General features: G+C 38.5%; 1 protein-coding gene across 2 annotated transcripts in view; it reads right to left on the bottom strand.

Moving 5' to 3' along the window:
- The window catches only part of RNF128 (ring finger protein 128), a 103385-nt gene that overhangs the window by 23947 nt on the left and 52118 nt on the right, over positions 1-27320 (bottom strand). For both annotated transcript variants that reach the window (XM_035006649.1, XM_035006645.1), the window contains exon 2: positions 13611-13858. In XM_035006649.1, coding sequence (XP_034862540.1) covers positions 13611-13858 — 248 coding nt within the window. The remainder of the gene's footprint in view (positions 1-13610; positions 13859-27320) is intronic.

The raw sequence follows: 27320 nt of genomic DNA, 5'->3' as shown, positions 1-27320 counted from the left end.
AATAAAACACATCCAAATAGGAAAGGAAGAAGTAAAACTGCAGATGACATGATACTATATATATAAAACCCTGAAGTTTCCACCAAAAAAAATGTTAGAATGAATTCAGTAAAGTTGTAGAATATAAAATCAATATACAGAAATCTGTTATATTTCCATACACTAATAATGAACTATCATAAAGAGAAATTAAGAAAGCGATGTCATTTACAATTGCATCAATAACAATAAAATAGCTAGGAATAAATTTAACCAAGTAGGTGAAAAACCTGTACACTGAAAACCTAAGATGAAAGAAGCTGAAGATGACACAAATAAAAGGAAAGATATCCCATGCTCATGGATTGGAAGAATTAATATTGCTAAAATGACCATACAACCTAAAGCAATCTACAATGCAATCCCTATCAAAATTCCAATGGCATTTTTCACAGAAAGAGAATAATTCTAAAATTTGTATGGAACCACAAAAGATCCCAAATAACCAGGGCAATCTTGAGAAAGAAGAACAAACCTGGAGTATCATGCTCCCAGATTTCAAACTATACTACAAAGCTATACAGTAATCAAAACAGTATGGCATTGGCATAAAGACAGACACAGATCAATAGAACAGAATTTAGAGCCCAGGAATAAATCCACACATATACAGACAATTAATTTATGACAAAGGAGCCAAGAATATACAATGGAGAAAGGACATTCTCTTCAATAAATGGTGCTCGGAGAAAACTCGACAGCTATATGTAAAAGAATAGAAACTAGGCCACTATCTTATACCATACACAAATTAAAATAGATTAAAGACTTGAGTGTAAGACCTGAAACCATAAAATTCCAAAAGAAAACATAGGCAGTAAGCTCCTTGACAGGGGTCTTGGTGACATATTTGTGGATCTGACTCCAAAGGCAAGGAAAACAAAAGCAAAAATAAACCAATGGGACTACATCAAACTAAACAGCTTCTGCACAGCAAAGGAAATCACCATCAAAATGAAAAGGTAACCTACTCAATGGGAGAAGATACTTGCAAATCATATATCTGATAAGGGGTTAATAGCCAAAATACAGAAAAAACTCTTACAATTCAACAATAAAAAACCAAACAACCCAATTTAATAAGGAGACAAAAGGTCTGAATAGACGTTTTTCCAAAGAAGACACACAGATGGCCAACAGGCACATGAAAGATATTCAACATCACTAAGTATTAGGAAAACACAAATCAAAACTACAATGAAATACCACCTCACACCTGTTAGAATGGCTATTATCAAAAAGATAAGAAATAACTAATGTTAGATAGGATGTTAGAATGTAAGCTGGCACAGCCACTAGGAAAACAGTATGAAGGTTCCTCAAAAAATTAATAGCGACACCTGGGTGGCTCAGTCAGTTGAGTGCCCAACTCTTGGTTTTGGCTCAGGTCAGGATCTCAGGGTCATGAGATTGAGCCCTATGTCAGGCTCCACGCTCAGCGTGGAGTAGGCTTGAGATTCTCTCTCTCGCTCTCCCCCCTCCCCCCACTCTCTCTCTACAGTAAAATAAATCTTTAAAAAATTAAGAATAGATCTATCATATGATCTAGCTGTTCTACTTCTGGGTATTTATCAAAAGAACACAAAATCACTAATTCAAAAAGATACATGCACCCTATCTTCATTGCCACATTATTTACAATAGCCAAGATATGGAAACAATCTAAATATCCATCAGATGAATGGATAAAGAGTATGTGGTACACACAGACACACAGACAGACACACACACACACACACACAGAGGAATACTATTCAGCCATAAAGAATGAAATCTTGTCACTTATGATAAGATGGATGGACCTTGAGAATATTATGCTAAGTGAAATAAGTCAGGCAGAGAAAGACAAATACCCTATGATCTCACTTACAGGTGGAATCCAAGAAAAAACAAACAAAATAATATAAAAACAAACTCATAGATACAAAGAACAAATTGATGGTTACCAGAGGGGAAGGGGTTGGACAAAATGGGTACAGGGGGTCAAATGAATGGTGATGGATGATAACTAGACTTTTGGTAGTGATCATTTTGTAGTGCATACAGATGTCATATTATGTTGTGCACCTAAAATTTAATGTTATATATAATTTTTACCTCAATAATAGTACAAGAAGTGAAGCTGGGGTTTAGGAGGAAATCTAAGAGGTAAGGGCAAGGTGAGAAAGAATCAATGAAAGACTGTCCCTCTTCATGGGGTGAAGTGGCCAAATGGAAAAAAATCCCAGGTGGTGTGAGATATTTAGTGTTGATTTAAAATTATTTGTAATGCTGCAAATAAATCCTTCCTTCCCTTTCAGTTAATATCTATCACACACACAAATGCCTCAAGTGAATATAATATATGTGTAAATTGAAGAAAAGGCCAGCTTTCACACTTGGGCGGACGCTGCTTGGCATAGAGAAGCATGTGCAGCATGGCAAGATGATTAGCAAATCTCCTATTTTGTAGTATAAAATGAACTTAGTAGAAATTCAGCAAACAGTAGGCACTCAGAACCAGAGGTCACTGTGACTATGTACCTCCATCCCCAGCAGGAAAACTCCCAACTGATATGAAGAATATGTGAAAATTAGAGATAATATAAAGTATCTAGCATCATGTCTGGCATATAGCAGACACTCAAAATGTTTATTAAATGAACATATAAACTACTATTCATCAATAAGCATAACAGGTTCTTGTAACATGTTTATACACATCTGTAGCAAATATACTTTGGAAGGGAATAATCCATGAGTATAGGTATATGAGGAAATTCTTTAATGCCCAAACCTGCCTCCTATATAAGATGTCATTTTGTGTAAAGTATTTGGCTTAATGCCAAGGAGATTACTAGCCAAACTATTTCTTTGCTGTCTCAGGAACCCCAGAAACTTCTTAGATTGTTACCTGACGAGCAGAAATAGCTTAACAGAAAGTTAATAGGAAGGCCTAGCTAGTCCTTTGAAGGAAGGATGCTAATTGAGACCCTTTCACTCCCACTTTGGGACTTAATTGTGAGTTAACTCAAAAGGGCAATTCAGGGGCACCTGGGTGGCTCAGTCGGTTAAGCGTCTGCCTTCAGCTCGGGTCATGATCTCAGGGTCCTGGGATCAAGCCCAGCATCACGTTGGGCTCTCCGCTCAGCAGGGAATCTGCTTCTCCCTCCCACTCTCCCTCTGTGCTCTCTCTTTCTCTCTCAAATAAATAAAATCTTAAGAAAAGGGCAATTCAATGATGGTACTTTATTTTATGCACACGTTTTCTGTTCTGTTACTTGCATCATAAGTAAATAATAGAGGGACAATAAAAGGAAGCACACTTAGGATCTTTAGAGCTGGAAGAACTCTTAGAATTCACCTAGCCTGATATCTAATCTGATGGATAAGAAAACTGATGCCTACAGTGGAAGACGTAAAATCAAAATCACAGAGTTGGTAAGTGTCAGTCCCACTAAAGCCTAGAGTTAAGTGTTCCTTCCCCTAATATCAAGGTAGCATCTTTTCTTTTTCTTTTTCTTTTTTTTACTGTGGCTTGCAGCAGGAAGCTAGTACTACTTCTTTATATTTATGTAGTTATTTTATAATTTAAAATTATTTTTGATGTCGGGCGCCTGGGTGGCTCAGTTGGTTAAGCGACTGCCTTCGGCTCAGGTCATGATCCTGGAGTCCCGGGATCGAGTCCCGCATCGGGCTCTCTGCTCGGCAGGGAGTGTGCTTCTCCCTCTGACCCTCCTCCCTCTCATGCTCTCTCTCTATCTCATTCTCTCTCTCAAATAAATAAAATCTTAAAAAAAAAAAAAAAAAAAAAAATTATTTTTGATGTCTATTACCTCATTTAATCCTAACAACCCCCTGAAGGAGATATTATTCCCATTTTAGAGATGAGCAAATGGAGGTTTGGATAAGTTAAATAACTCATCCAAAAGGGCACACAGCCTCGAAATGACAGAGCTGTTACTGGGACTCTGGCTCTTCATATTTCAAGATTCCATTACAATACATCTGTAATTCGGCTATCTTTTGAAGATTTCCAACTCCTGGATTCTATGATCTGTGAAATTGTGGCCAGTCCTTATAGTGAATAACCAGTATGCCTAAGGGTCCTGGCCCTGGCCTAGACTTCCACACATCAGTATTTTCTTTTCACATAGATCATGAGCTATTTAGAAACCTATTGTGAAAACTGCAAATGGTTTAAAAAAAAAAAAAAAAGGAGCCAAGAAGAAAAACAGGAAAAGAAAAAAATGTGGTTGATGGTAAGTCTTTGACAATCATTTTGCACTTTGTCTTTAGAGCACGTCTGATTTAAACAAACTGTGTGACATAATTGGGGAATTGTACTCACAAGGAGGTGATACATCTCTAGTGTATTTACTTGAGTCTATGTAGTCTGATTTCTCATTCTAAAATATTCAATTCAACACAATATAAATGCCTGAGTCTCCAGTGCTAGTGCTTATTAATTTATTAGGAATGACTGTGAAATATATAACTTTGTTTAATTATATGCAAGACTAATGCAAATTTTTTTTAAATATTTTTATTTATTTGTTTAACAGAGAGAGAGAGAGAGCACAAGTAGGCAGAGCAGCAGACAGAGGGAGAGGGAGAAGCAGGCTCTCCGCCGAGCAGGGAGCCCGATGCAAGGCTCGATCCCAGGACCCTGGGATCATGACCTGAGCCGAAGGCAGCCGCTTAACGATTGAGCCACCCAGGAGCCCCAAGACTAATGCAAATTTGAGGGATGGGCTCAAAGGCAAGCTCAAAATGTAATGTCCAAGTCTACGCTTATGAGAATGGAACTCACATTAAGACCAATGCTAAAAAAAAAAAAAAAAAAAAAAAAAGCAAGGAGGATATAAAAACACGGCAAAATCCAAGATGCCAGAAGATCCTAGGCAAGGGACTTGATTTTGAAGGATCTCTAAAAGACTTGCATCATAGTATAAACCAATGTTTAACAAAGCAGCTTTGGAATTAAAAAAAAAACAAGCCCTTTAAAAGGAAATTCAGGTAATTCCAGTAACTCCGACTGAATTTTATAAAGAAAAGGAAAACCATTTTCTTTAAATATGGATGTGAGACACATGATTTTGGTAAGAAGCAAACTGTGTTTTTAGAGCTTAAATGAAGATCACTCACAAAACTGCCATTAGTACTCAAAACAGTTCACTGTCACACTGATAGCAAGAGTTCCCAGATGCATTCATTCCTCTAAAAACTGAAATACGAGAACATTAAGATTAAGCAGTTTATATTAAATACATATGTTTGGATATATTACTTAAATCAAACTTCTGGGTGCCCAAATATGCCTCCACATTTAAAGAAAATGTGTCCCAAATCAAACTGTAATTTGTATTTTATTCCTTAAAAACATAGCTTCAGGGACGCCTGGGTGGCTCAGTCGGTTAAGCGTCTGCCTTCGGCTCAGGTCATGATCCCAGGGTCCTGGGATCGAGTCCCGCATCGGGCTCCCTGCTCCGCGGGGAGCCTGCTTCTCCCTCTGCCTCTGTCTCTCTCTCTGTCTCTCATGAATAAATAAATAAAATCTTTAAAAAAAACCAAAAAAACAAAAACAAAAAAAACATAACTTCAAGCATATATCTAGTTTGTTACACAAATTACACTGGACACTTTTCCGGTGCCTTTCCACCATTTCAGAATTCCCTCCTACCTTATAAGTTCCAATAGCATATTGTTTCTACCTCTTTTTGTAAAAGTATTTATTTGAGAGAGAGAGCGTGCACAAGCGGGGGGAGGGGCAGAGGGAGAGAGAGAGAGATGGATAAGCAGACTCCCTGCTCAGGGACCCTGGGATCATGACCCGAGCCAAAGGCAGACGCTTGACTGACTGAGCTACCCAGTCACCCCTCTACCTCTTATCATATTCTGTAATTGCACTATTCATGTGTCTCTCTCTCCTACTAGATTTCAAGTAGCTGGAGGACTGGGCCTTAAACATTTTTTTTTTTTAATTTCCCATAGAGCCTAGTAATTGCTCAAAGAATAGCTTCTGAATTTAGAAATCAAAACAGATTTTCATGATTTTCTCATCCAAGTCACAGCTGTACTCATTAAAAGCCTCTATTCCACAAAAACTGGGGAAAGAAAGGCTTAGGGAAGAGGTATTGGCCCCCACCATGGTCAGGTTCAACCCTAAGCTTTTTTTACATGTGTCATCTTGTTTAATCATTAACAACCTTATGGAATAGGTATTTTAATATCCAAGGTTTATAGACAAGAAAAGGTTCAGAAGCTTGACTAAAGTCCAGGCAGCTGGTTAGTTGCAGAGTTGTGATTCAATTCAAGTCCAGGTTCTATCTGGCTTTAAAGCCCATGATCTCTCCACTATAGTACACTGCCTCCATTGTGTAATAGCAAAGAAGCCTTTAAAAGGCTTCACATTCCTTGTGAAGAAGATAAATGAAAGAATTAAGAAAAAACCCAAAAACCTCTAAGTCAGCTATTATCCAATCTTCAAATCCTTCCTAAATTCGCTACTTACTGTGATTTGGGGGAACTCTTTTAAGCAAGTATTTTATACCAACAGACTCTCCCTGCCTCCTCTCCAATCCAAAGAGATACCTGGTGTAAGAATATTTGGCAACAGACTTGAAGACTAATTCCAAAAAGCTTGGTGGTCGGCCAATTTTCTTAACAGAAGCTTAATGTCATTACTCTGTTCAAAAGCTGTGATCATTCTAGTCACTGAAGAAATCTCGGCTATATAGTTTTCTTAGTTCTGAGTGAGACTTTATTTGGGCTGAAAATGAAAAGTCAAGCCAATTCTTATCCTATATTACAATGTTCAATTTTTAAATTATAAACTCAAAGATATTCTACTTAGTTTATTTGTGTATTTACATCTAATAAGTAAAATAAATGTTCCAGGCTGGTGATTTGTCAGCCTGGTTTTTGGTCCCAAGGCATTCAGCTTTTAGCATAACTGAAACCCACATGAATAACACTAGGCATGTAGTCAAACCTAATTACTTGATGGGGGGCAGGGTACGCAAAAGCAAGAAAGGAGGGTGGATACAAGCAAACCAGATTTTCTTGCTTCAAGTCATCACTTCTTTTAAAATGAAAATTTTCATAAAGGTTTGACTCAGAATTTATAGAACAGAATCAAGACTTATGGTAACAGGATTCTGTCCCTCAGATCTATTCCTGTGAACAAAATCAATGTCTGAGTCATGTGGCTGTTCAGATATACGAGAAATGAAAGAAATCTTTTTTTTCCAATAAAAACCTATGCATATTTTAATGAAGGATTCCTAAAGGAAAGAAGAGGTACAGGCTATAAAACAGTTTCCCATAAGTCTATGGAACTATGGAGATGGGGATAAATAGGAGTATAGACTACTTGCCTGAAGGTGATTACACTGTGAACAGTGTTAGGAAATGCACTATAAGGAAGAGCAGTGAGGGAAAGGGGAATTTGACCCAGTAGATAAGTTATGACTCAGATTATTGCATTTTTCAAAAAAGACAATCAAAACCTTTAGAATTAGTGATGTAAATGTAAGATTAGAGTAAGTGAATATACAAAAATCTTGAGACCCATTGTAAGAGCTTCCTTTTGTTCAGTGAGAGTCAGCGAAAGACTATAAAACTAGGTCCTACTAAGAGAATAATTTATTTAATCTACTCTTCTTATCTAAGAGCCAAAATAATGGTTTTGTAAAAGGCTCCAATAAGTCTCAAATTTGAGCAGGAACAGATACATACGTATGCATACACCCACCACAAATGTGTATATTGACATTGGTAGATATGCAGACACCTACCTGATAAGTCTTCCAGTTAATTTCATGTACTAGTGAAGAAAACCTAATGTAACCAGAACTATTTCAGATATTATTAGTCATGCTTTAAGTTCAAGGACAAATTTTAAGATATCAACGTAGCGGGCGCCTGGGTGGCTCAGTTGGTTAAGCGACTGCCTTCGGCTCAGGTCATGATCCTGGAGTCCCGGGATCGAGTCCCACATCGGGCTCCCTGCTTGGCAGGGAGTCTGTTTCTCCCTCTGACCCTCCCCCCTCTCATGTGCTCTCTCTCATTCTCTCTCTCTCAAATAAATAAAAAATCTTAAAAAAAAAAAGATATTAACGTAGCTTAGTTTTTCCTCATGTGAGACCACAAAGAGTGCTATCTTTTTGGCAGCAAACTACAAAGACATGTGTGGCGTATCTTTGCCCAGGGAACCAATTTGAGTCTCAGGGTCTGAGGCTCAGATGGGTGGCTGGTCACTAGATAATCCTGCTAGCAACTCGCCATACTGCCTGAAACTCAGGACCCCAACAATGAAAATAGGTGCATATCATCAATCTCGACTATAGTGCCAAGCAAGCATGACAAGCTGGTACAACATGGTCCATTGCTCCAGGTGTGTATAACAAAATCATCAATAACTCACATAAAAAACACTTTGAGGGCCACATTGCCAAAGGCCAGTCATCGTTCCCTTGGAGACTGGTAAGGAGTAAGCAACTAGATCTACTGTGCTACCTTTCATCACAATCCACCCCCTATCTCTCTTTTTCTTTTAAAGTAGTCTTTTTTTTAAGTAGGTTCCACACCCAGCATGGAGCCCAACATGGGGACTGAACTCATGACCCCTGAGATCAAGACCTGAGCTGAGATTAAGAGTCCGACCCTTAACCAACTGAGCCACTCTGGTGCCCCCCACCCCCATCTCTTGATCAAGGTCTTTTTAACAACAAAATAGTCATAGTTATTTGGACTTCTGCAGTCAGTACAGCATTTATACATAAGGTGCAATAAGAACAACATAAGCATACCTAATACTTGCAGAAGCCAATGAAGGGCATAAATAGGCTTCTTTTAATCTGTAAGACCATTTCAAACATCTTTATATTGATGTACCAGTTTAATTATCTGTTTACTTCCTTGTTCTATGACTACTTGAACTTTGTGATAGAACTGTATAGAGCCATTTAATATGGTAATGGAACTAAATCTAATTCTTCCTCAGGCCAATCACTTTCCATTGGTATCATATTCTTTGGAGGTTTTAGTTCGGTTTCCCAATACATTTGACTATCACGTGATTTATTTATATAAGATAGTTGAATTTTGCCAACAATACTAGAATCACACCATATCACAATATGGCTAGGATACAGTTTGGTTTGGTTACAAAATAAATCAGGAAGTACCACAGAAGTGTTTATTAAACCCTCCTAGAATTGTTCTTTGCCCACATACTAGATATTATTATGGACAAGTGTTATCACCAGTGAGGATGATTCTGTCATTTCTAGGTTCCATGTGAGCTGAGGACAAAACAAATCACTTGGCTCAAACCACACTATTATATAGTTATAGGTTCTCACTGACTATTGTGCAGGAAGGCCATCTCCCTCCCATGAAGAATACATGGTATCATTGGATACATGGGTACCCAAGAATACAATGGGTATCATTCAATATTATTCCTACTAGCTCGTCTTATTTTGGTCCATCCATTTGGTCAAGGTAAGTTAGAGATCAGCAATGTAAGTTACAATTTCACTCAAAAAAAATTCCACAAGGTTGGGGATCTGCATGTGCCTCAAAGATGTTCTCCCTGAGCTTCCATAGCTAAAAATGGGAGGCCGTTACTACATGGGTCCTTGGGCCTCCATTTGCAGTAAAATAGTTAACAGACCCTGTTGTGTCAGAAACATGCTCTTTCCCAGTGTTGAGTGCTAGCACTCTCTAGCATTATGTACTGGGTCTGTATGACCATATTATCAAGGCTTTACCCTCTTTCCAAGAGGATTCCCATTTTTCCCTCCTGGCAGATGATTCCTTCCAATGCCTAATCTCAAAGAATAAATTCTTTTCTTCTGAAAGTCACTCTTCAAAAGTTAATTCAGCTTCTTCCATTATACCGAGGCCAGCTTCTATTTCACCTAGAGCCCCCTTTTATTTCACTAGCCAATGTTTAATCCAACACATGCCTTGTTGCCACTGAGTATTAACTGCTTAAGTACAGTTAGGATTCATGCACCACACACCAAAATTCTGGGTGTCTCATGCCAGAATCAAGTTATAGTGGTCACTCCCAAATTCATTAGTTTGAGCACACCAAAAGGTTTTCCATAATCTTCGTGGTCTCAGGTTAGGGTTGTTCCCAGTGTGGACACAAATCCACCATGTAATGCCTGATATGTTATTTTCATTCACAGCCCATTGATACTTTTCAGTTGTTTAAAAGCTTTCTATGCACAGAAACAGGGATGATATGTATTCTCACACATCGTACTATGACATCTCAGGCATGTGGCCACTATGTGCTGCCCATTATATTTGGGCTCTTGGTCATCAAAATTTATGATTACGCATTTATCAGTTTGCCTGACATTATATACTATGCATTATAATAGTTCAGAGGGAAGACATTCCTGAATATTCTAATGAATTCCTCATATTCTAATGAATTCCTCATATTCTAATGAAGGCAAGTTTCCATAACTCAGTTTCATTACCATTTCTACCTGTAAAATGGGAATAATGCGGTTAAGTATTTAGTGATAGTTATAACCATCATGTATATCAAGCTCTACCTTTTAAAAATAAATAGGAGGGGTGCCTGGGTGGCTCAGTTGGTTAAGCGACTGCCTTCGGCTCAGGTCATGATCCCAGGGTCCTGGGATCGAGCCCCGCATTGGGCTCCCTGCTCCGCGGGAAGCCTGCTTCTCCCTCTCCCACTCCCCCTGCTTGTGTTCCCTCTCTCACTGTGTCTCTCTCTGTCAAATAAAAATAAAAATAAATAAGTAAGTAAATAAATAAATAGGAAGTCAGGAAAACTGAACAACATGTAAATGACATTGTGACACCTTCAAATATTAATAAGCAAAAGGGATTACCAGTCATATATGTAATCCTTTAGTCACCAAAGGATACACAGAAATAGCCCACTAAGTAGTGAAAGGAGCCCTTTCCAAAGCCTTCTCTAAAAGGTGGGAAGTTTTAATGCTATTCTTTTTTTAAAAGATTTTATTTATTTATTTGAAAGGGAGAGAGGGTGCGTGAGCGCGCGCGCACATGAGGGGGGGGGGGGGGGGGGGGAGAGGGAGAGAATCTCAAGCCGACTCTGTGCTGAGCACGGAGGCTGGCGCTGGTAGCTTGATCCCATGACCCTGAAATCATGACCTGAGCCAAAATCAAGAGTCATACACTTAACTGACTGAGCCACCCAGGCACCCTGTAATGCTATTCTTTACACAACTTAATGTTCATAAAATATATTATAAACTATGAAAATTACTTAAATGAATGATGAGACCAGAGTTAAATATTCAATGGAAGTTATGTGACACCAGTCAGTTCTTTATAAACTGTATTACTTTCTGATAGGGTTTAATGCCATGTTAACAGATTGTAGCACTTAGAATTTAGAAATACATACCCCACTACGAACATATACAAACCAAACACTCTTGTCATTGTATCCATAACCTTTAATAGTCATACTGGATACCAATTTCTCTCCAACCTCAGAGATAAAAACAGCACAGGATATAAATGTCAAATATTAACACACTGTGAAACTACTGAATGGCTTGGCATAAGAATTTTAAACATCCTTTTGACCACAGCTAGTAACAGGCTGAACTTGCCACCAATGTGATAAGCTGCTTCTCTCAGGAGAGGAACAGAAGTCAATTAACTTTAAACATTGAGATAATCATCATTCATTATCATATACTGGTGTCTAATCTTTATGAAGGTTTTATAATAATATTTCAATTTCTAATCTGTTCCTAAATTCAATTAACTTCAATATAGAAATCTTCACTGCTCCCCCACTCCCAAATAAATTGGGTTCACCTTTCCTTCTTGGAAAGAGGGTACATAAGTGGCCAGAATTTCATTGCCTTGGGAGGAACTTCTCAGTACATATAAAAATGTATTCCTGCCCTTACTATATGATCAGCTGAATGCATTAAATCCCTACTGAGCATTCTGGAGAAATAGCACCGCACTCTACTGTACTGAGACTATTCGAGAGGGGGAGGAGCTAAGAAATGATGATGGCTGGGACCAGGGTGGAAGCAATGGAAGTGGTAAGAAGTAAGTGGATTCTGGATATTTAATGAAGGTAGAACCAACAGGATTTGCTGATGGAAGTTATATGGGAAGTGAGAGGTAAAAGAGAAATAAAGGATAACTCCAAGATTTCTGGCCTGGGGTCAAGAGAAGTTCTTTTGAAAAGGGAAGCAATAATAGCATGTTTGTGTGTCCACAGTGACAGAAGACAGGGCAGAGGACATAGGATACAGACACAGATACATACAGATGAATAGCTGTGGCGGAAGCAAGGAGAAGTACTCTTTGGATCATTTCAATTTCCTCCATGGAATAAGATCCAAACTACAAGCAGAGAGTAAAGTTAGAGGAGGTGCTGGAGGTTTAAGGAGAAAGGAACGTGTATGATTAGTTACTTGCGAAAGCAGGGGGCGTGGCTCAGAAAACGTAGTATGATTGTTGGCAGCATTAAGGGCTCACTCCAAGTTTGTGGTCATAAATTTAAAGTGAGATTAGTCTGTACTGAGGTCAGTGTTTTTTCTGCTACTTCGAAGTGCAGGCACAGAGTAGGGAGGAAGTAGGATTTAACCAGGGTTGGATTTTGACAGCAAGTGTAACAAAGAGAGAGAAGGGCCAAAGGAACTGAAGATGTATACGTGGAAGTGACCATGGAAGTGAAGGTGGGGAAGGAGAGAAGTGAGGGTATCAAGGGGATGAGGGACAGTTTAAAAGTGCTAGGATCAATGGCACACAACCACCGGTAATTCCCTGGTTCAGTGATGCTTTTGTGTTTTTGCTCTACTAATTCTATACTTTGTACCTATTTATACATCAGTTGTTAAAATATGATATGATAGAAATTATGAATATGTGACCGGAGCCTAGCACTATATCATGTACCATCAGATCTGTAGACCTGCCTTCTCATGATATTCAGCCTAGTCTCTCTTCCCAGCCCTGATCCCACATGCAAATACACACATGCACAGACACACACATACATGTAAAATAACAGTGGTTACCTTTTGGTGGTGACTGCAGTTTTTTTGTTACATGGAGTTTGGGTGAAGGTTTTTTCTTTGTACTTTCTGATTTCTAAATTTTCTATATTGAGCACAAAATGCTTTGATAATTTAGAAAAAAAACTAAAAGAACATATGCATTTACACCCATATATAATTAAATGCTGGCTGTGCTCCCTAATGAGGTGTCAGAAGACTTAATCAAGCAGGATTAAGGCCATAGACAAATTACAGAAAATAAAACTTTTGAGAGGATGGAAGCTGGTATGCTTTAAAAACTATCAGTTTTCATAAAACATGCATGGATCACTGTCTAGCAAGTGAAATATATTAAAATGCATGACTCTGAAACCACAATTAAAAGAGTATTTTGGGGGCTCCTGGCTGTTTCAGTCAGTGGAGCATGTGACTCTTGATCTTGGGGTTGTGAGTTTGAGCCCCACGCTGGGTGTAGAGATTACTTAAAAATAAAATCTTTTTTAAAAAAGTGTTTTTAGATTGGAAGAAAGAACCACTGCAAACCTGTTTCCTGCTTTGAGCTCTTGCATTCCGTAATCTTCGAGCAGAATAAAAGATAAAATAGCCCACAGTTGCTGCCGTAATAATAAAAAAGGACACAGAAACGAAGAAAATTGAATAGTGATTCACCCAAGGGCCATGTTTTTTCCCTACTTCGATGACCATTGTTACTTGTATGCCTCTTTGAATAGATTGCAGAATTTTTGTGCCTTTCAGATTGCCAATCATGATTGCAACAATGTCTCCTGCACCTGTAAAAGAAAAGAAATTCAGTTTTAGTTTTGGTAAAGCATTCTGAGTATAAAAATCCAATTGCTAAAGTGATTTTACAGTATTCCCAGTGAGACAATGGGAGGATACTCATTCATTCAATTAACGTACATTGGGCACCTACTATGCATATATGTTATAGGGGATATAAACATGCTGAGACTTGGTTACTGATCTTAAGGAACTCATAGTTTAGTAAGGAAGCTATGACATATAACAAATACCTCTCCTCTCTTCAGGTTAACCACCTATAATTCAACAGTATTGAGTTAAGGGCCAAATTTGCCTCTTACATGAAGGCTTTTTTTTTTTTTTTTTAAAGATTTTATTTATTTATTTGACAGAGAGAGAGACAGCGAGAGAGGGAACATAAGCAGGGGGAGAGGGAGAGGGAGAAGCAGGCTTCCCGCAGAGCAGGGAGCCTGATGCGGGGCTCGATCCCAGGATCCTGAGATCATGACCTGAGCCAAAGGCAGACGCCCAAAGACTGAGCCACCCAGGCGCCCCACATGAAGGCTTTCTTAAAGATAAATAGTCCCCCAGATGGTAAAGAAGAGGGCTTACAGGGCGCCTGGGTGGCTCAGTCGTTAAGCGGCTGCCTTTGGCTCAGGTCATGATCCCAGGGTCCTGGGATCGAGTCCCACATCGGGCTCCCTGCTCAGCGGGAAGCCTGCTTCTCCCTCTCCCACTCCCCCTGCTTGTGTTCCTGCTCTCGCTGTCTCTGTCAAATAAATAAATAAAATCTTAAAAAAAAAAAAAAAAAGAAGAGGGCTTACATCCTAGGGAATCTGAGATTTGGGGAAGACAGAAATAATTAGCTACATACTTTCCCAATTTATAAGGTGACAGACTGTCTCATGAGCTCACTACTAAAATGTATAAGAATTTACATATCAGGAGTAGTAATCTGAAATGTTTACCAGCCCAAACATTCTATCTATCTATCTATCTATCTATCTATCTATCTCCATGTGCCATTTTCCCATGTCCTCTAAAGCAATATAAAATTTGTCCAAGGTACTCTAAAGTTTTGCACGGACCTAATCAGGTGAGCAATGAATAGAGCATGTAAAATTAATAGTAACGTATGGTTCTATTCAACACCAACTAAGGTCAAGCCTGAAATTAAACTAACAGTCTAATAGTCTAAATCTTAGTCTAGAGGCTTCATCTCTTTAACACCTCCCTCTCCACCCCCAACTATATAAATCTTGTGAAAAAAATAAAGGACAAACATCTTTCCCGGTGTTGTGAGAACGTCAGATTACTCATGCCATTCCAATGCTTATCAGGGTTTATATTCCTTCTAATTTATATGACCTGAGACCAATAATCTTAAGCAAAAGAATAGAGTTCTTTGAATGTTAAGAGATTACCAACCAGAGAAACCTCCCGCCGATACTAGGTTAAGGCACTAATCTTGGTTAATGATCAAACTCCAATCTGGAATAAACACAACCCCACACCCACCCACACAGTCGCCCGAGCGCGCGCACACACACGCGCACACACACACAGGACTCTAAAAGGCTTAATCTCTTTAACTGGACTTAACTACGTAATTTTCTCAATTTATAAGGTAATAGACTTTAGAATTTAAACACAAAAGTACATTACTGAAATAGTATTCTTACTTTGAATGGGCAAATTACGAGTACAAACCTTAAATGACAATGTACATAGCAGAATTACTACCCGAGTAATCCCTTAAGTTTATGGTCCCTAGTGGCCAAAGTCTTCAATAGATCAAGATGATCTTACTTGAAGTTACTAATTCAAAAAACAGAGTCATAGGGTATTATTACAGATCCTTAAAGTTCTAAAGACACTTTAAAAAAAATATATATGAGAGCCATTCAGTTAAAACCTTTTACAACTTTGCTAATTTGCCAATACTTAGTTTGGTAGATACTGACGACTTAGTCTCTTCTCATTCACATGAAGAAAATCTCGAAAGCAATGGGAAATGGAGGGGTCTGAAAAGCCTTTTGATATATCTTTTTCCTCTATTAGTATATGACCCAAATATCCCTTACAGATCTAGAGAATTGGCTATTTTGCAAGACGGCAGCTAATTTTTCTATTTATTGGGGAGTTTTACATTTCTAGCTTTGGCACTAAAAGCACAGATATTATTTCAATTCTCTTTTGTCATTATTTGTCTTTCCTCTACAAGCCATCTGTCAGGAAAATTTTGGGTTATAAAGATTTATTATATAACCCAGCATTTATTTCTGATAGTGCAACCTGTATAATCTTTGAAAAGTAGAGATAATTCTAAAAATCAAGCTTTAGAATTTAATTTTAAAGATTTCTTTTTAAATCACAGATGTGTCCTAAACTTTTTGACTAATAGAAATAAGTTTTAATTCTTTTAGAAGATATGAGGTGGGTGGCAGGGGTGGATGCTCAGGAACATATGGACCATTGTGGCCAGATGGCGATTAAAAAACAAAGAAAGTCAAGAAATGTACTTTGTCTACACATAGGGAACAATGCTGTGCTTCAGTTGCCCCAAATTCATATTCATACATGCTATATATAGTCCAAATATCTATTGAATTAGTTTTCTAATCATATACAAGACCTATTTCTAAATATTCTTATACATCTCCTCCTCCCCACACCTTTGCAACTATTTAAAAATTGCTCCCTCCTTCCCTTCCCAATCACAGTTATGGTATCACAACCCTCTGGTCATCTGGTGTGAATACTCAGAATCCTGTCTGAATACTCACTGCTAACCTAGTCAGTCACGTAGATGCTAATTCCTTGGTGTCTCCCATTATCAGATCCTTCCTTCCATTCCTGCTACCTATTTAATATAGGTCCTCCTAATTTCTTTGCCTGAACTCCTTTAGTAATCTCCTAACTTGTCACTCTATATCCCATATTTCCCTGTCCTTTAAAGTTTCATCAGAGTTTACCTTCCTGGTTGACTTTTGCCATCACTTGGTTGCATCATGCCTCCTTCTGGCTCTAAAGTCTTTCCTGACTCATTGGCCTAGCATTTAAACACTTTTATGATCTGGTCCCAACTGACCTTTCCAGTTTGATATATCTCCACTACAACCCCATCTCATGAACACTCAGATCCAGGCACATGGCATAGGCTATTGTCATTCACTTTTTATAATTCTCCTTTTTGTTCATTCTGTTCCCTCAGACTAAAATTTCCTTTATCTGCTGACACTCCCCCCTTCTTCTCTGCCTGTGCATTACCCAAATCCCAGCTCAAATGCTGCCTCCTATATTCTTTTCCCAAGTTCCCAGAGAGAACGTAAATGTTCCCTCTTTGTTCCCTTGTCCCTTGGTTTTTAACCTTTGTCTAATACTTCATTTTCCTTTGCATTTCAATTGGCATGTTGTAGTCCACCTCTAAATTAAGAGCATTTTAAGGACAGAGACTGTCTTTTAATGAACTACAGTAATGCTTTCCTTTAACTGGTATTGTCAGGGAATTAGGTATCCTGTAAAAGTAAAACTTCCAAGTAACAAAAAGTTTTACACAAATAATTTTAACAACATTTAAAAAAGTAATCTATACTGCCCTATTTTCCTAACTAAGATCTACTGATTATGATTTATTATTGACAGCGGATCATCTTTGTGAGCCATTATTTGATGTGGTACTGGTAAGGTTATTTGTCCCCAAACTGTTAAGATTTCCCACCAAAGCCATAGATTTTTGGAGCTAGAATGGACCTTAGAGGTCATCCAGTCTGACTCATTTTTGAGTTCTCACTTTGGGTAATTTTTTTTGGTCGGGGGCGGGGGGGGGGGGTAGGTTCTCGCTTGTTGCCTCTAGCAGTGTCTCTCCCTCTTTCTAATTTTGTACTTCCAATCTGCTTTCAACTCTGAAAAGTCAATGAAGCTTTGGTCTAAAGAAAAAGTAAAACAGACTTCCAAAGAATGCTGGAGGGCTTCAGTTGCAAGTACCCTCTGATATTTATATTGGTTGCTCAGTGACATTTTTGTTTGCTTCCTGAATCCTGGCTATGCTCTGGGTAATTGAGGTTGCCAGATAAGATTTATCTATAAACTAGACCCTGTTCTAAGTGCTTTACATGCATTAACATATTTAATCCTCATATCCACCCTATAAGATAGACATTGCTATTATCTCATTAAAGATAAGATCGACTAACTTGCCTAGGATAACACAAGCTAGTAAGTACAGAACTGGTATCTGAACCCAGGAAGTTTGGCTCCAGTGTCTCTTCACCACCATTCTACATCACAGTGAAACCTAAAGCTATTATTTTACTGTAAAAATGAAAATTAAATAGATACATTCAGGATGAGGGGGGTTGTGGCAAATATTTAACAAGGAGGAAGCCTTGATGTGTAGTGCGTGTCAATTTCCATGGCGTAAATAATCCTCCCTTGGCCATATGAGTGCACAGTTGGGAAAATATGGGTACAATTACCTTTTTTTTTTTCTTTAAAGATTCATTTATTTTGAGAGAGAGAGAGCACGCCTGAGTGGGGTGGGGCAGAGGGAGAGGGAGAGAGGAAGCAGACTCCCTGCTGAGCACAGAGCCTGAGAGGGTCTCAGATCTCAGGACCCTGATTATCATGACCTGAGCTGAAAACCAAGTCAGATGCTAAACTGACTGAGCCACCCAGGCGCCCCTGGGTACAATTATCTTGATAGCATTCACTCAATTCAAGAAGGAATCCTTGAACTTGCTACTTAAAAATCATTAACAACACCAAGGAGCTCAAGTTTTGTTTTTTACATTTTCACTCTGCTACCTAAAATATTTTGGGAGAAGGGACAGATTAGGGATAGGTAACAATTATGCAGAAGAAATACTCCAGTTTCAAATGTTCAACAGTGAATAATGGTTTGTGCCTGTGCCTATCTTGGGAACAAAGGTAATAAAATAGACTGTAGTAACTCTTATACTCTTACAGAATACCATTTAATTAAAATGTTCATATAAATAAAGTGTGTTGATCCTTGGCACTACTGGTGAAAGACACTTTCCAGTTATTATTCATAATATATAGAAATTTGATCTCGGATTCTGCTGGTGGCCAAGCCCTTTCATTTCCTTCAAAAAGCTAATGATATTATGGTTTTGGCCTAATCTTACTTATTCGTGAACACAGACAAATTCACTGAACAAATATCAAGTACAAACTATGTAGTAAGTTCTGTGCTTCTGGACCTTCCCCCCCGCCACATTTAAATATTAATGTGTCAAAATGTAAAATAGATTCTAAAGCATTTTACAATATATGAAATAGTCTAAGTATAATGATGGCATACTTACAGCACTGTGGCATTCAAACACAAAATACAAGGGGGTGTGGAATGCTGTTCTAGTATCTCTTTCAACCAGTATTCCACTTTTAATATTAGGAAAGAGGATATTTGCAATGAATGACTTACAAGATTGGTAAAGGCTACTGAAGGCCAAAGTAGCTCTTCCAAAACTAAGCTCACATTCAATACTGCCCAACATCTTGATAATACAGTGAGGTCAGCACTTCTGAATTCACTCATATGTAGGATGAATAAGATCTAGGTGTGAAGAATTCCAATACGATTCTCCAACAAACATTTCCTCCATTAGAAAATCTAGAACCAATTCAAGTGGACTTCTGAATATTCATTTCGTTCACTGTAGCTTTCAAAGGCTCAGTCTCTCCTCCCTCCCCCCACCCCCCAACCATAGCAATTAGGGTAGGTCAACATATTTCAACTTTGGGCAACTAGGGAAGGTCAATGTATTTCAAAGAGGAACACTAAAGATCCTAAGACCAAGGAGTTCTAAGTGGCATTTTTTAAACTAGTAAAAAAAAAAATTATGTAAACCTTTAAGCCTGACTAGCTTATCTTTCTTCAAATTCCTGCCTTGTGACTTCCCCCCCCTTTTGATTGCTGCCAGCCACAGATGAACCAAATTTACGTTTTCTTAAATTGACTTCTTCACATCAACTCTCTCGATTAAAAAAAAAATAGTTCTACCATTGCACCCCAACAGACATACAAATGATTTCTCAAAGGTATTGGAAATATAGGCCTGTGGTTCACTGGGAATCAGACAAATCAGTACTGCACACCTCTTTAAATATGTCATTATGCTCCTAACTAGCCTTTTAGTTAAATTCTAGTCTGTTGCAGGATATGAAATAAGCATTAGTACAGGTTAGCTGTTGGGTAAAGCAATGGTTCTTAACATTCTGTATTGTTAACAAGTTACCTTTTTGCGGGGAGGGATGGTGACAGCAAAAAAGACTAAAATCACCTTATATTATCATTCTTTTTAAATTTTTAAATTTTATTCATTTATTTGTCGAGGGGTGGGGCACAAGCAGAGGGAGCAGCAGGCTCTCTGCTGAGCAAGGAGCCCAGTGCAGGACTGTAATCATTGTTTTAAGCCAAAAAAAAAAGGGGGGGGGTGCTGACGTGGACAACCACGCGTAGTACGGCAAGTTGCCTTTCTTTCTGCCCTGAACCCACAGATACTTCTGCTATAGGTTTTGAAAACAATACTACATTATGGAATAGGTCTCAGATTTGATATAGCACCAAAAGATCTCTGGCACTGGGGAGACCTCAGAAAACAGCATATTAAAGACACCAGGGAATTAGAAGCAGCACTGTTCAAAGGTCACATTTTCATAATTTGTGGATGACAGGTCATATTCACAGGTAAACAATTCTTAGAATTATTATTTAAAAATACCTAGCCCTGTCCAGACTCTTCTGATTTTCATTAGGGTATGTTTAGCATATTGTTAAGAACCAAAGGGCGAGATCATCATTTCTCCCAAGTTTTTAGTCTCAGGACTCCTTTATACTCTTTAAAGTTTTTGAGGAATCCAAAGAACTGCTGTTTAGTGCATTATTTCTAGTTATAGTTGCCATATTAGAAATTAACACTTGGAAAAAATTTTTTAACACTGGAAAATTTTTAAAATATTTATTCATTCATTTAAAATCACAGTTGTAAATAGATGTTAATGTAACAGACTTTTTAAAAAAGATTTTATTTATTTGAGAGAGAGGCGCCCCTGAAGTAACCTTTCTTTAAACAGCTCCTTTTTAACTTAGAAGTACTACTGACAGATGATTAAGACTTGGGTATCTGGACGACCTTTTCTAAAAATTGAATCAAGTGAGGGGCGCCTGGGTGGCTCAGTCGCTAAGCGTCTGCCTTCAGCTCAGGTCATGATCTCAGGGTCTTGGGATCGAGCCCCACATCGGGCTCCCTGCTCCACAGGAAGCCTGCTTCTCCCTCTCCCACTCCCCCTGCTTGTGCTCCCTCTCTCGCTGTGTCTCTCTCTGTCAAATAAATAAAATATTAAAAAAGTAAAGTAAATAAAAATTGAATCAAGTGAGCCTGTTCTTTCAAGGAAAAAAAATAACAGCATTTGTTGCTGATGGTAAAATGTAAGTGTTCAAGCAAAAATTAGAATTTTAGAAAACTTTTATCCACCACATGAACTTGACAACTTCCTAATACTTAGATTTTTCTGATGAGATCAGTGATGATGTTAAATAACCATGATTTTTTTGATATTGTATAATCTTGAATCACTGTAAGATCTGCATAACTCAGGGAACCAGTACTTTCCAAATGACCAATGCATGAATTACAAAACCATGCATGGATAAAGGATCCATTTGATATGTAAGACAGATCCGTGCATTTTTATTTAGTACAAAGAGTTCACTAATACAGTTTCAAATTCTACCTTGCACCTAACCTTCAAGAAACTGCCACTTGTTGAGTTTGGGTGCAGTACCAAAGATGTATACAATTATTTCAAAATGCTATTAAGTGCTATAAATACAATTTTCTAATTGCCAATCTGCATGAGTACAGATTTCCTTCATTTACCTAAACCAGAAGAACAGATCACAATAGATCTAACGCAGATATGAAGATCCAGCTGTCCTCTATTAAGTTTGACATTAAAGAGGTTTCAAAAATGACAATGCCACTCTTATTACTTTTTTGGGGGAAATGTTTTTAATTAAAAGAGTCTATTCCGGGACGCCTGGGTGGCTCAGTTGGTTAGGCGTCTGCCGTCAGCTCAGGTCATGATTCCGGGGTCCTGGGAATGAGCCCCGAGTCGGGTTCCCTGCTCAGCAGGGAGTCTGCTTCTCCCTCTCTCTCTGCCCCTCCCCCGGCTTGTGCTCGCTCTCTCTCTCACATAAATAAATAAATAAAATCTTTAAAAAAAGGAAAGGCTACTTCAGCTCACAACTCAGTCATACAAGTGCTTTTCCTTCTGACAACCCTCATACTTTGGAATGGCGCAGAAGTGCTTTATGCCTACCTCCCATTTCATTGCACAGAATATTCCAAAACAGCTGTGCATGACAGGGCAGAGATTTAACAAAATTAATTATGCATACTGATTCATCAAGGGCATTCCTAAGTGAAACTGGAATTTTTTTTATTATAAATGCATAGGGATATAGTATACGATACATCTTGGCGCCTCTGTCTTAATTTCTGCTAAAGGTGCCAGCGGTATTTTCCCACCATTGCGCTTTTACACCAGCTCTGTAAACATCAACCCAGCGACTATGGCAAATTATGTCTGTGTATTACTATGAAAACAGTTTTCAATTCGTGGACCCCTGAAAGAGTCTGAGGGACCAGTGGTCCCAGATTATATTTTTAAAATTGTTGGGCTAGATTAACGGTCCTCAAACTGTAATAAGCATGATGATTACTTGAGAAACTTGTTAAAACACTGAACTCCCTGGGCCCCATTCCCTGATTCAGTCTGTCTGAGGCCAGACTCAGAAATCTGTAGTTTAACAAGTTCTCTGGGTTCTTTTGCTGCATGTGGTCTGTGGCTCATGCTTTCAGAGATACCGGGCTGGAGTTTGAATTATAGCTTGATGTTATGGTCAAGGAATTTCAAGATAGTGGTTCTCTCTGGCCAGATCAACACTAATCCTTCACTCTGCCTAGAAGAACTCCGCCAATAGAATTATTTTGTTTTTATCAGTAAGTACTTCATACAGAGAAGTTCAAAAATTAGCCACATCAGAAACAGGCCCATTCCTTTCCTGTTAGCATACATCTCCGTTGCCTCTCCCTTGTTTCTTACTAAATCTCTATAACAACCTCCTAACTGGTCTTCGAGCCACCAGTATTAGCCTCCAATTCATTCTTCCACAGCTACCAAATAAATTTTTCTAAAGGGGAAAAAATGTTCTTATTTTTTAAGGCCTTTAAAGGCCCTTAAAGGAGCTCTATTTCACCTACAGAATAAAGTTCACTCTCCTAAGATCCCCACCCATCTGGGTTAGGAATTGAGCTTTTACACTGTCTAGCACAGACTTCCCTTGAAGTTATCTGGGATTTTTGAGTTTTGCTAACTATGAACTCCTTCAGGTCAGGGACTGTCTTTCATCACTGTATCTACAACATCTAGCAGAGTGCCTGGCACATAATAGATGTCATATAAATGTTTGATAAATGTCATGTTACGTATGCTGTACGTAGCGATAATGTGAATCATGATTCAATCTGAAAACAAATTTATCCTTAAAGGTAATTGCGGTGAACAGAGTCTAAGGTGTGCCTCCTCCTACAGTCAAAGACGGCATATCCTGAGAGGGCATGTCTGCCTACAGCAAGGACACATTATACATACACAGATAACAAGTTAAACACTAATTCTACTCTAAAGACTTTGGGTTTAATGTGACGCCTACTGCCACAGGGAAGCACTAATGGCCGCACTAATCCCTCTCCAACTTGGGCCCTGACCATACCTCAGTTTCCCATTTACATTCAGGAGCTAGGACAGATGGCCATTTCAGCCCCAAGCTCAAGTTAGAACCCAGTCATCCCGGCTCACTGGGAGACTGGTAATTCAGCCACTTATGAGGAGGTTCAGAGGACATAAAAGAGAAGTCTGGCAACAGCTGGAAGAGGTTTAATGTCTATACAACCTTCAATTTGCGCTGATACTAAGGAGAGGAAAACAAGATATGGTATTGCAAGACTATGCAGAAACTGTAGTACGTATGTTATTTCATTAATAGGGTATTCTGTAATTGTAGTAAAATTTTTATGCTAAAGTTCTATTGTCATAGTTTTTGTTTTGGGGTAGTAAGGTTTCTAGAAAGCAAATTCAACATTTGTTGTTGCTGTTTATTAAATGTTTTCTGGAGGAAGGTTAGCCGGTAAACTCCACAGCATCAATGTATTTATTCAATCCTTCGGGATAATAAATTGTGCAATATCCAGAGCTGTTCAGAATCTGATAAGAATATCTGATGGTGCAAGGTGAAGCAACTACTGACTAGCAACATAGACACCACAGGTTAAAAACAATTAGAAAGATATTTGTCGGGCAGTAAAAAAGGATAAACAAGAGATTTAGGGGTTTCGGGCAAAGGAAACTTAGACAAAGGAGTGTAAGAAATTATGGTGATCATTTGTCCTTGTATTAATCAGTTCTGTTTCCCTGTAACATGAGACCTTGGGAAGGAGAATTCCAGTGAATAAATTGTTGCTGTAACCACAGGGAAAATATTAGCACAAAACCAAGCCACAGCCTAGACTTCCAATGAAACTGGGACATGGTCTTCACTACTTGCCACTTTACCCTCAACCTTTCAGACCAAGTGACACTAGTACAAGAATGTATGGAAGGAACATGCACTTTGTACCCTAAATATTTCCGAACTCTAGGGAGTGCCATTTTTGTGTAGATCTAAAAAGCCCCATCTAAATTGATGTTTTAGTGTCAGACTAAAATATCATTGGCAAAAAAAAAAAAAAAAATGCAATAAGGGCTGAAAAGCGGGGCTCCCTGGAAGAAAAGGACCACGTCATTGTTTATCTTTAGCTACTCCCTGCTCACTCTTCTCCTACCACAATACCCAGCACAGTGCTGGTCATAAAGGGTATTCAAAATTGTGTTTAAATTGGAACTTCTTTTTGCACGCATTCTCTTTAGGTACAGTTTGTGAGAGGGGAATTACACTGGAAATTTCATTAATCATTAAAATTAGGAAGAGCATTGTGTTTAGAGATCTGGTATTCATCTTGACCTGACCATAAGAACCCAAGGGTACAAAAGTCACAGATGTCCCATTAGTATTCTATTAGGTCTCTGGATTAGAGAAAAAGAGAATTTGGTATGCCTCTGCAGAAATTCTGGTATCATTTAGTATTAAAAAACTCATAAACAAGGACACTCTACTAACTGAGAATATTAAATTTCCTCCTATATGAAATATTACAAAAGCTAACTTTTTTAAATTTTTTTTTTTTAGATTTTATTTATTTGAGAGAGAGAGACAGAGATAGTGAGAGAGAGAGAGCACAAGTAGGGAAGAGAGGGAGAAGCAGGCTCCCCACAGAGCAGGGAGCCCGATGCGGGACTCAATCCCAGGACCCTGGGATCATGACCTGAGCTGAAGGCAGACGCTTAACCGACTGAGCCACCCAGGTGCCCACAAAAGCTAACTTTTGTACTAAGGTCCACACACTAAATATAAAAACAAACATAAACTGGTCTCGCTTGTGTTTTTATACTTTCACAATAAATTGTTTCTGAAAGTCAATAAGGAAAATAAGCCTAGCCTGTAGAGAACTATACTTTGAAGTCACATTAACATCTAAAAGGTACCAACCACATTAGTACAAAGAAATATAACTAAAAGGTTTGTCATCACGTCTAAAACATGCTGTTCTTATCAGAGTGAGATAACTAGTTTAGTCACTCCTTGACACTGACAATACTTTGATACAGTTGAAATCTGAGGCCAGGCTAATAAAATAAGGGAGGAGGAAAGAAGGAGGGAGGAGTTATCAAATGCATGGCAATATCAGTGTTTTCCAAATTCTATTTCAGGTGGTAAGTGTTTTAAGAAAAAAAAGGGTTCTATAGATCAGTAAGTTTAGAAAATGATCCATGGAACAAGTTGAACAGTGCTTCTTTAGCACATCAGGGGCTCTGAGAAGCCATGCAGCGATCTGCATTGCCAATCTCCAAAAAAAAGTGCTACAGATGAGGGTAAGGAGGTTGTTAATTCCTTTAAAGAACCTGGCTGTGTAGTACTTCGTGCTTTATATGTTATTTGATTTATCCCTCACAATAACCCTACAAGGTAGGTACGGTTATCACCTCCCATTCTATAGATGAAAAAACTGAGGGTTTTTTTGGTAAAGATTTTATTTATTTATTTGACAGAGAGTTGAGAGAGAAAGAGAGAGACAGCAAGAGCGGGAACACAAGCAGGGGGAGTGGGAGAGGGAGAAGCAGGCTTCCCGCAGAACAGGGAGCCTGATGCGGGGCTTGATCCCAGGACCCTGGGATCACGACCAGAGCCGAAGGCAGATACTTAATGACTGAGCCACCCAGGTGCCCCAAAAAAGCTGAGTCTTAAAGAGGTTAATCTGGCTAAGGTTATATATAAAGCTATTACATGACAGAGTTGGGAGTCAAATCAAAATCCATCTGATTCCTAAGTCCCCTCTCTTTGTCACCATGCCATCAAAAGGTCCATAGCCATTTCTATTGTTATAGTGTAACATCTTGATTTTAAGGAGTCGTTGCTGCTTAAAATGGAAATGCACAGGGAGAAGAACAAGATAGTTGTTTCAGCTTCTTGATTATGTGATTTCTCCCTGCGTTTCTCAAAAACTATCCAGAAAAACAGCAATTTGGATGTCATGGGTTTTTTCCCCCTGCTTTTACATATAAAACAATTACATATTTCAAAATGTGGTAGTGAACAGCTACAATAACGAAAGGAGAAATACTACGTTTAGTAATAAAACTGTTAGCAAAAGGTTCGAGAGAACTAACATTTGCTAAATGTCCCTCCATGTCAAACACTTTATTTACAAAATCACAGAACATGGGCATTTCTATTCCACTTTTTATGAGCAAGATCAATGAAGCCCAGGTTCACAACTTGCCCAAGATCACATATTTATTAATTGGTAGAACTGGAATTCAAGCTAAGCAGTGTGACTCAAGGACACCCATTCTTCCATTGTAATATGCTATCTTTCAATTTCAAATAGAACACATTCATCCTTGGTACACTAGATTGAAATAAAAACAGAGCAATCATGTAGCTTTCCTTATCATCAAAGAATAATCTGTTAGTCTTTAATTACATTACTCAAGGTAAGTCAACAACCTCTTCTTCATCAATTCAACCAAAAGGCATCAGTCAAATAGGAATGGCAAAAAGGGTTGGAGGACGGGGGCTAGGGCAAGGGAGGTGAGTGGTGGGCTGGCATTAGCCAGTTTCAGTCTCTCAAACATCCTTGTCCTCTTGCCAAAAATGAAATGAAGGTGGCAGAAAACAAGACTTTGAAATACCACTAGACTCAAAGTATTTTGGGACAACGTTAAATATATGTTGCTCATAGGTCTATGAATGGAGACCTCACTCGATATAATCACGGTTTTCTAGCCTTCATCTAAATGATT

Source organism: Mirounga leonina, unplaced genomic scaffold (genome assembly GCF_011800145.1).
Source record: "Mirounga leonina isolate KUSES-001 unplaced genomic scaffold, KU_Mleo_1.0 Mir_101664, whole genome shotgun sequence".
In the NCBI taxonomy this organism is placed as follows: domain Eukaryota; kingdom Metazoa; phylum Chordata; class Mammalia; order Carnivora; family Phocidae; genus Mirounga; species Mirounga leonina.
The sequence above is the reverse complement of the archived record's forward strand: the minus strand, read 5'-3'. Positions and strand labels throughout refer to the sequence as shown.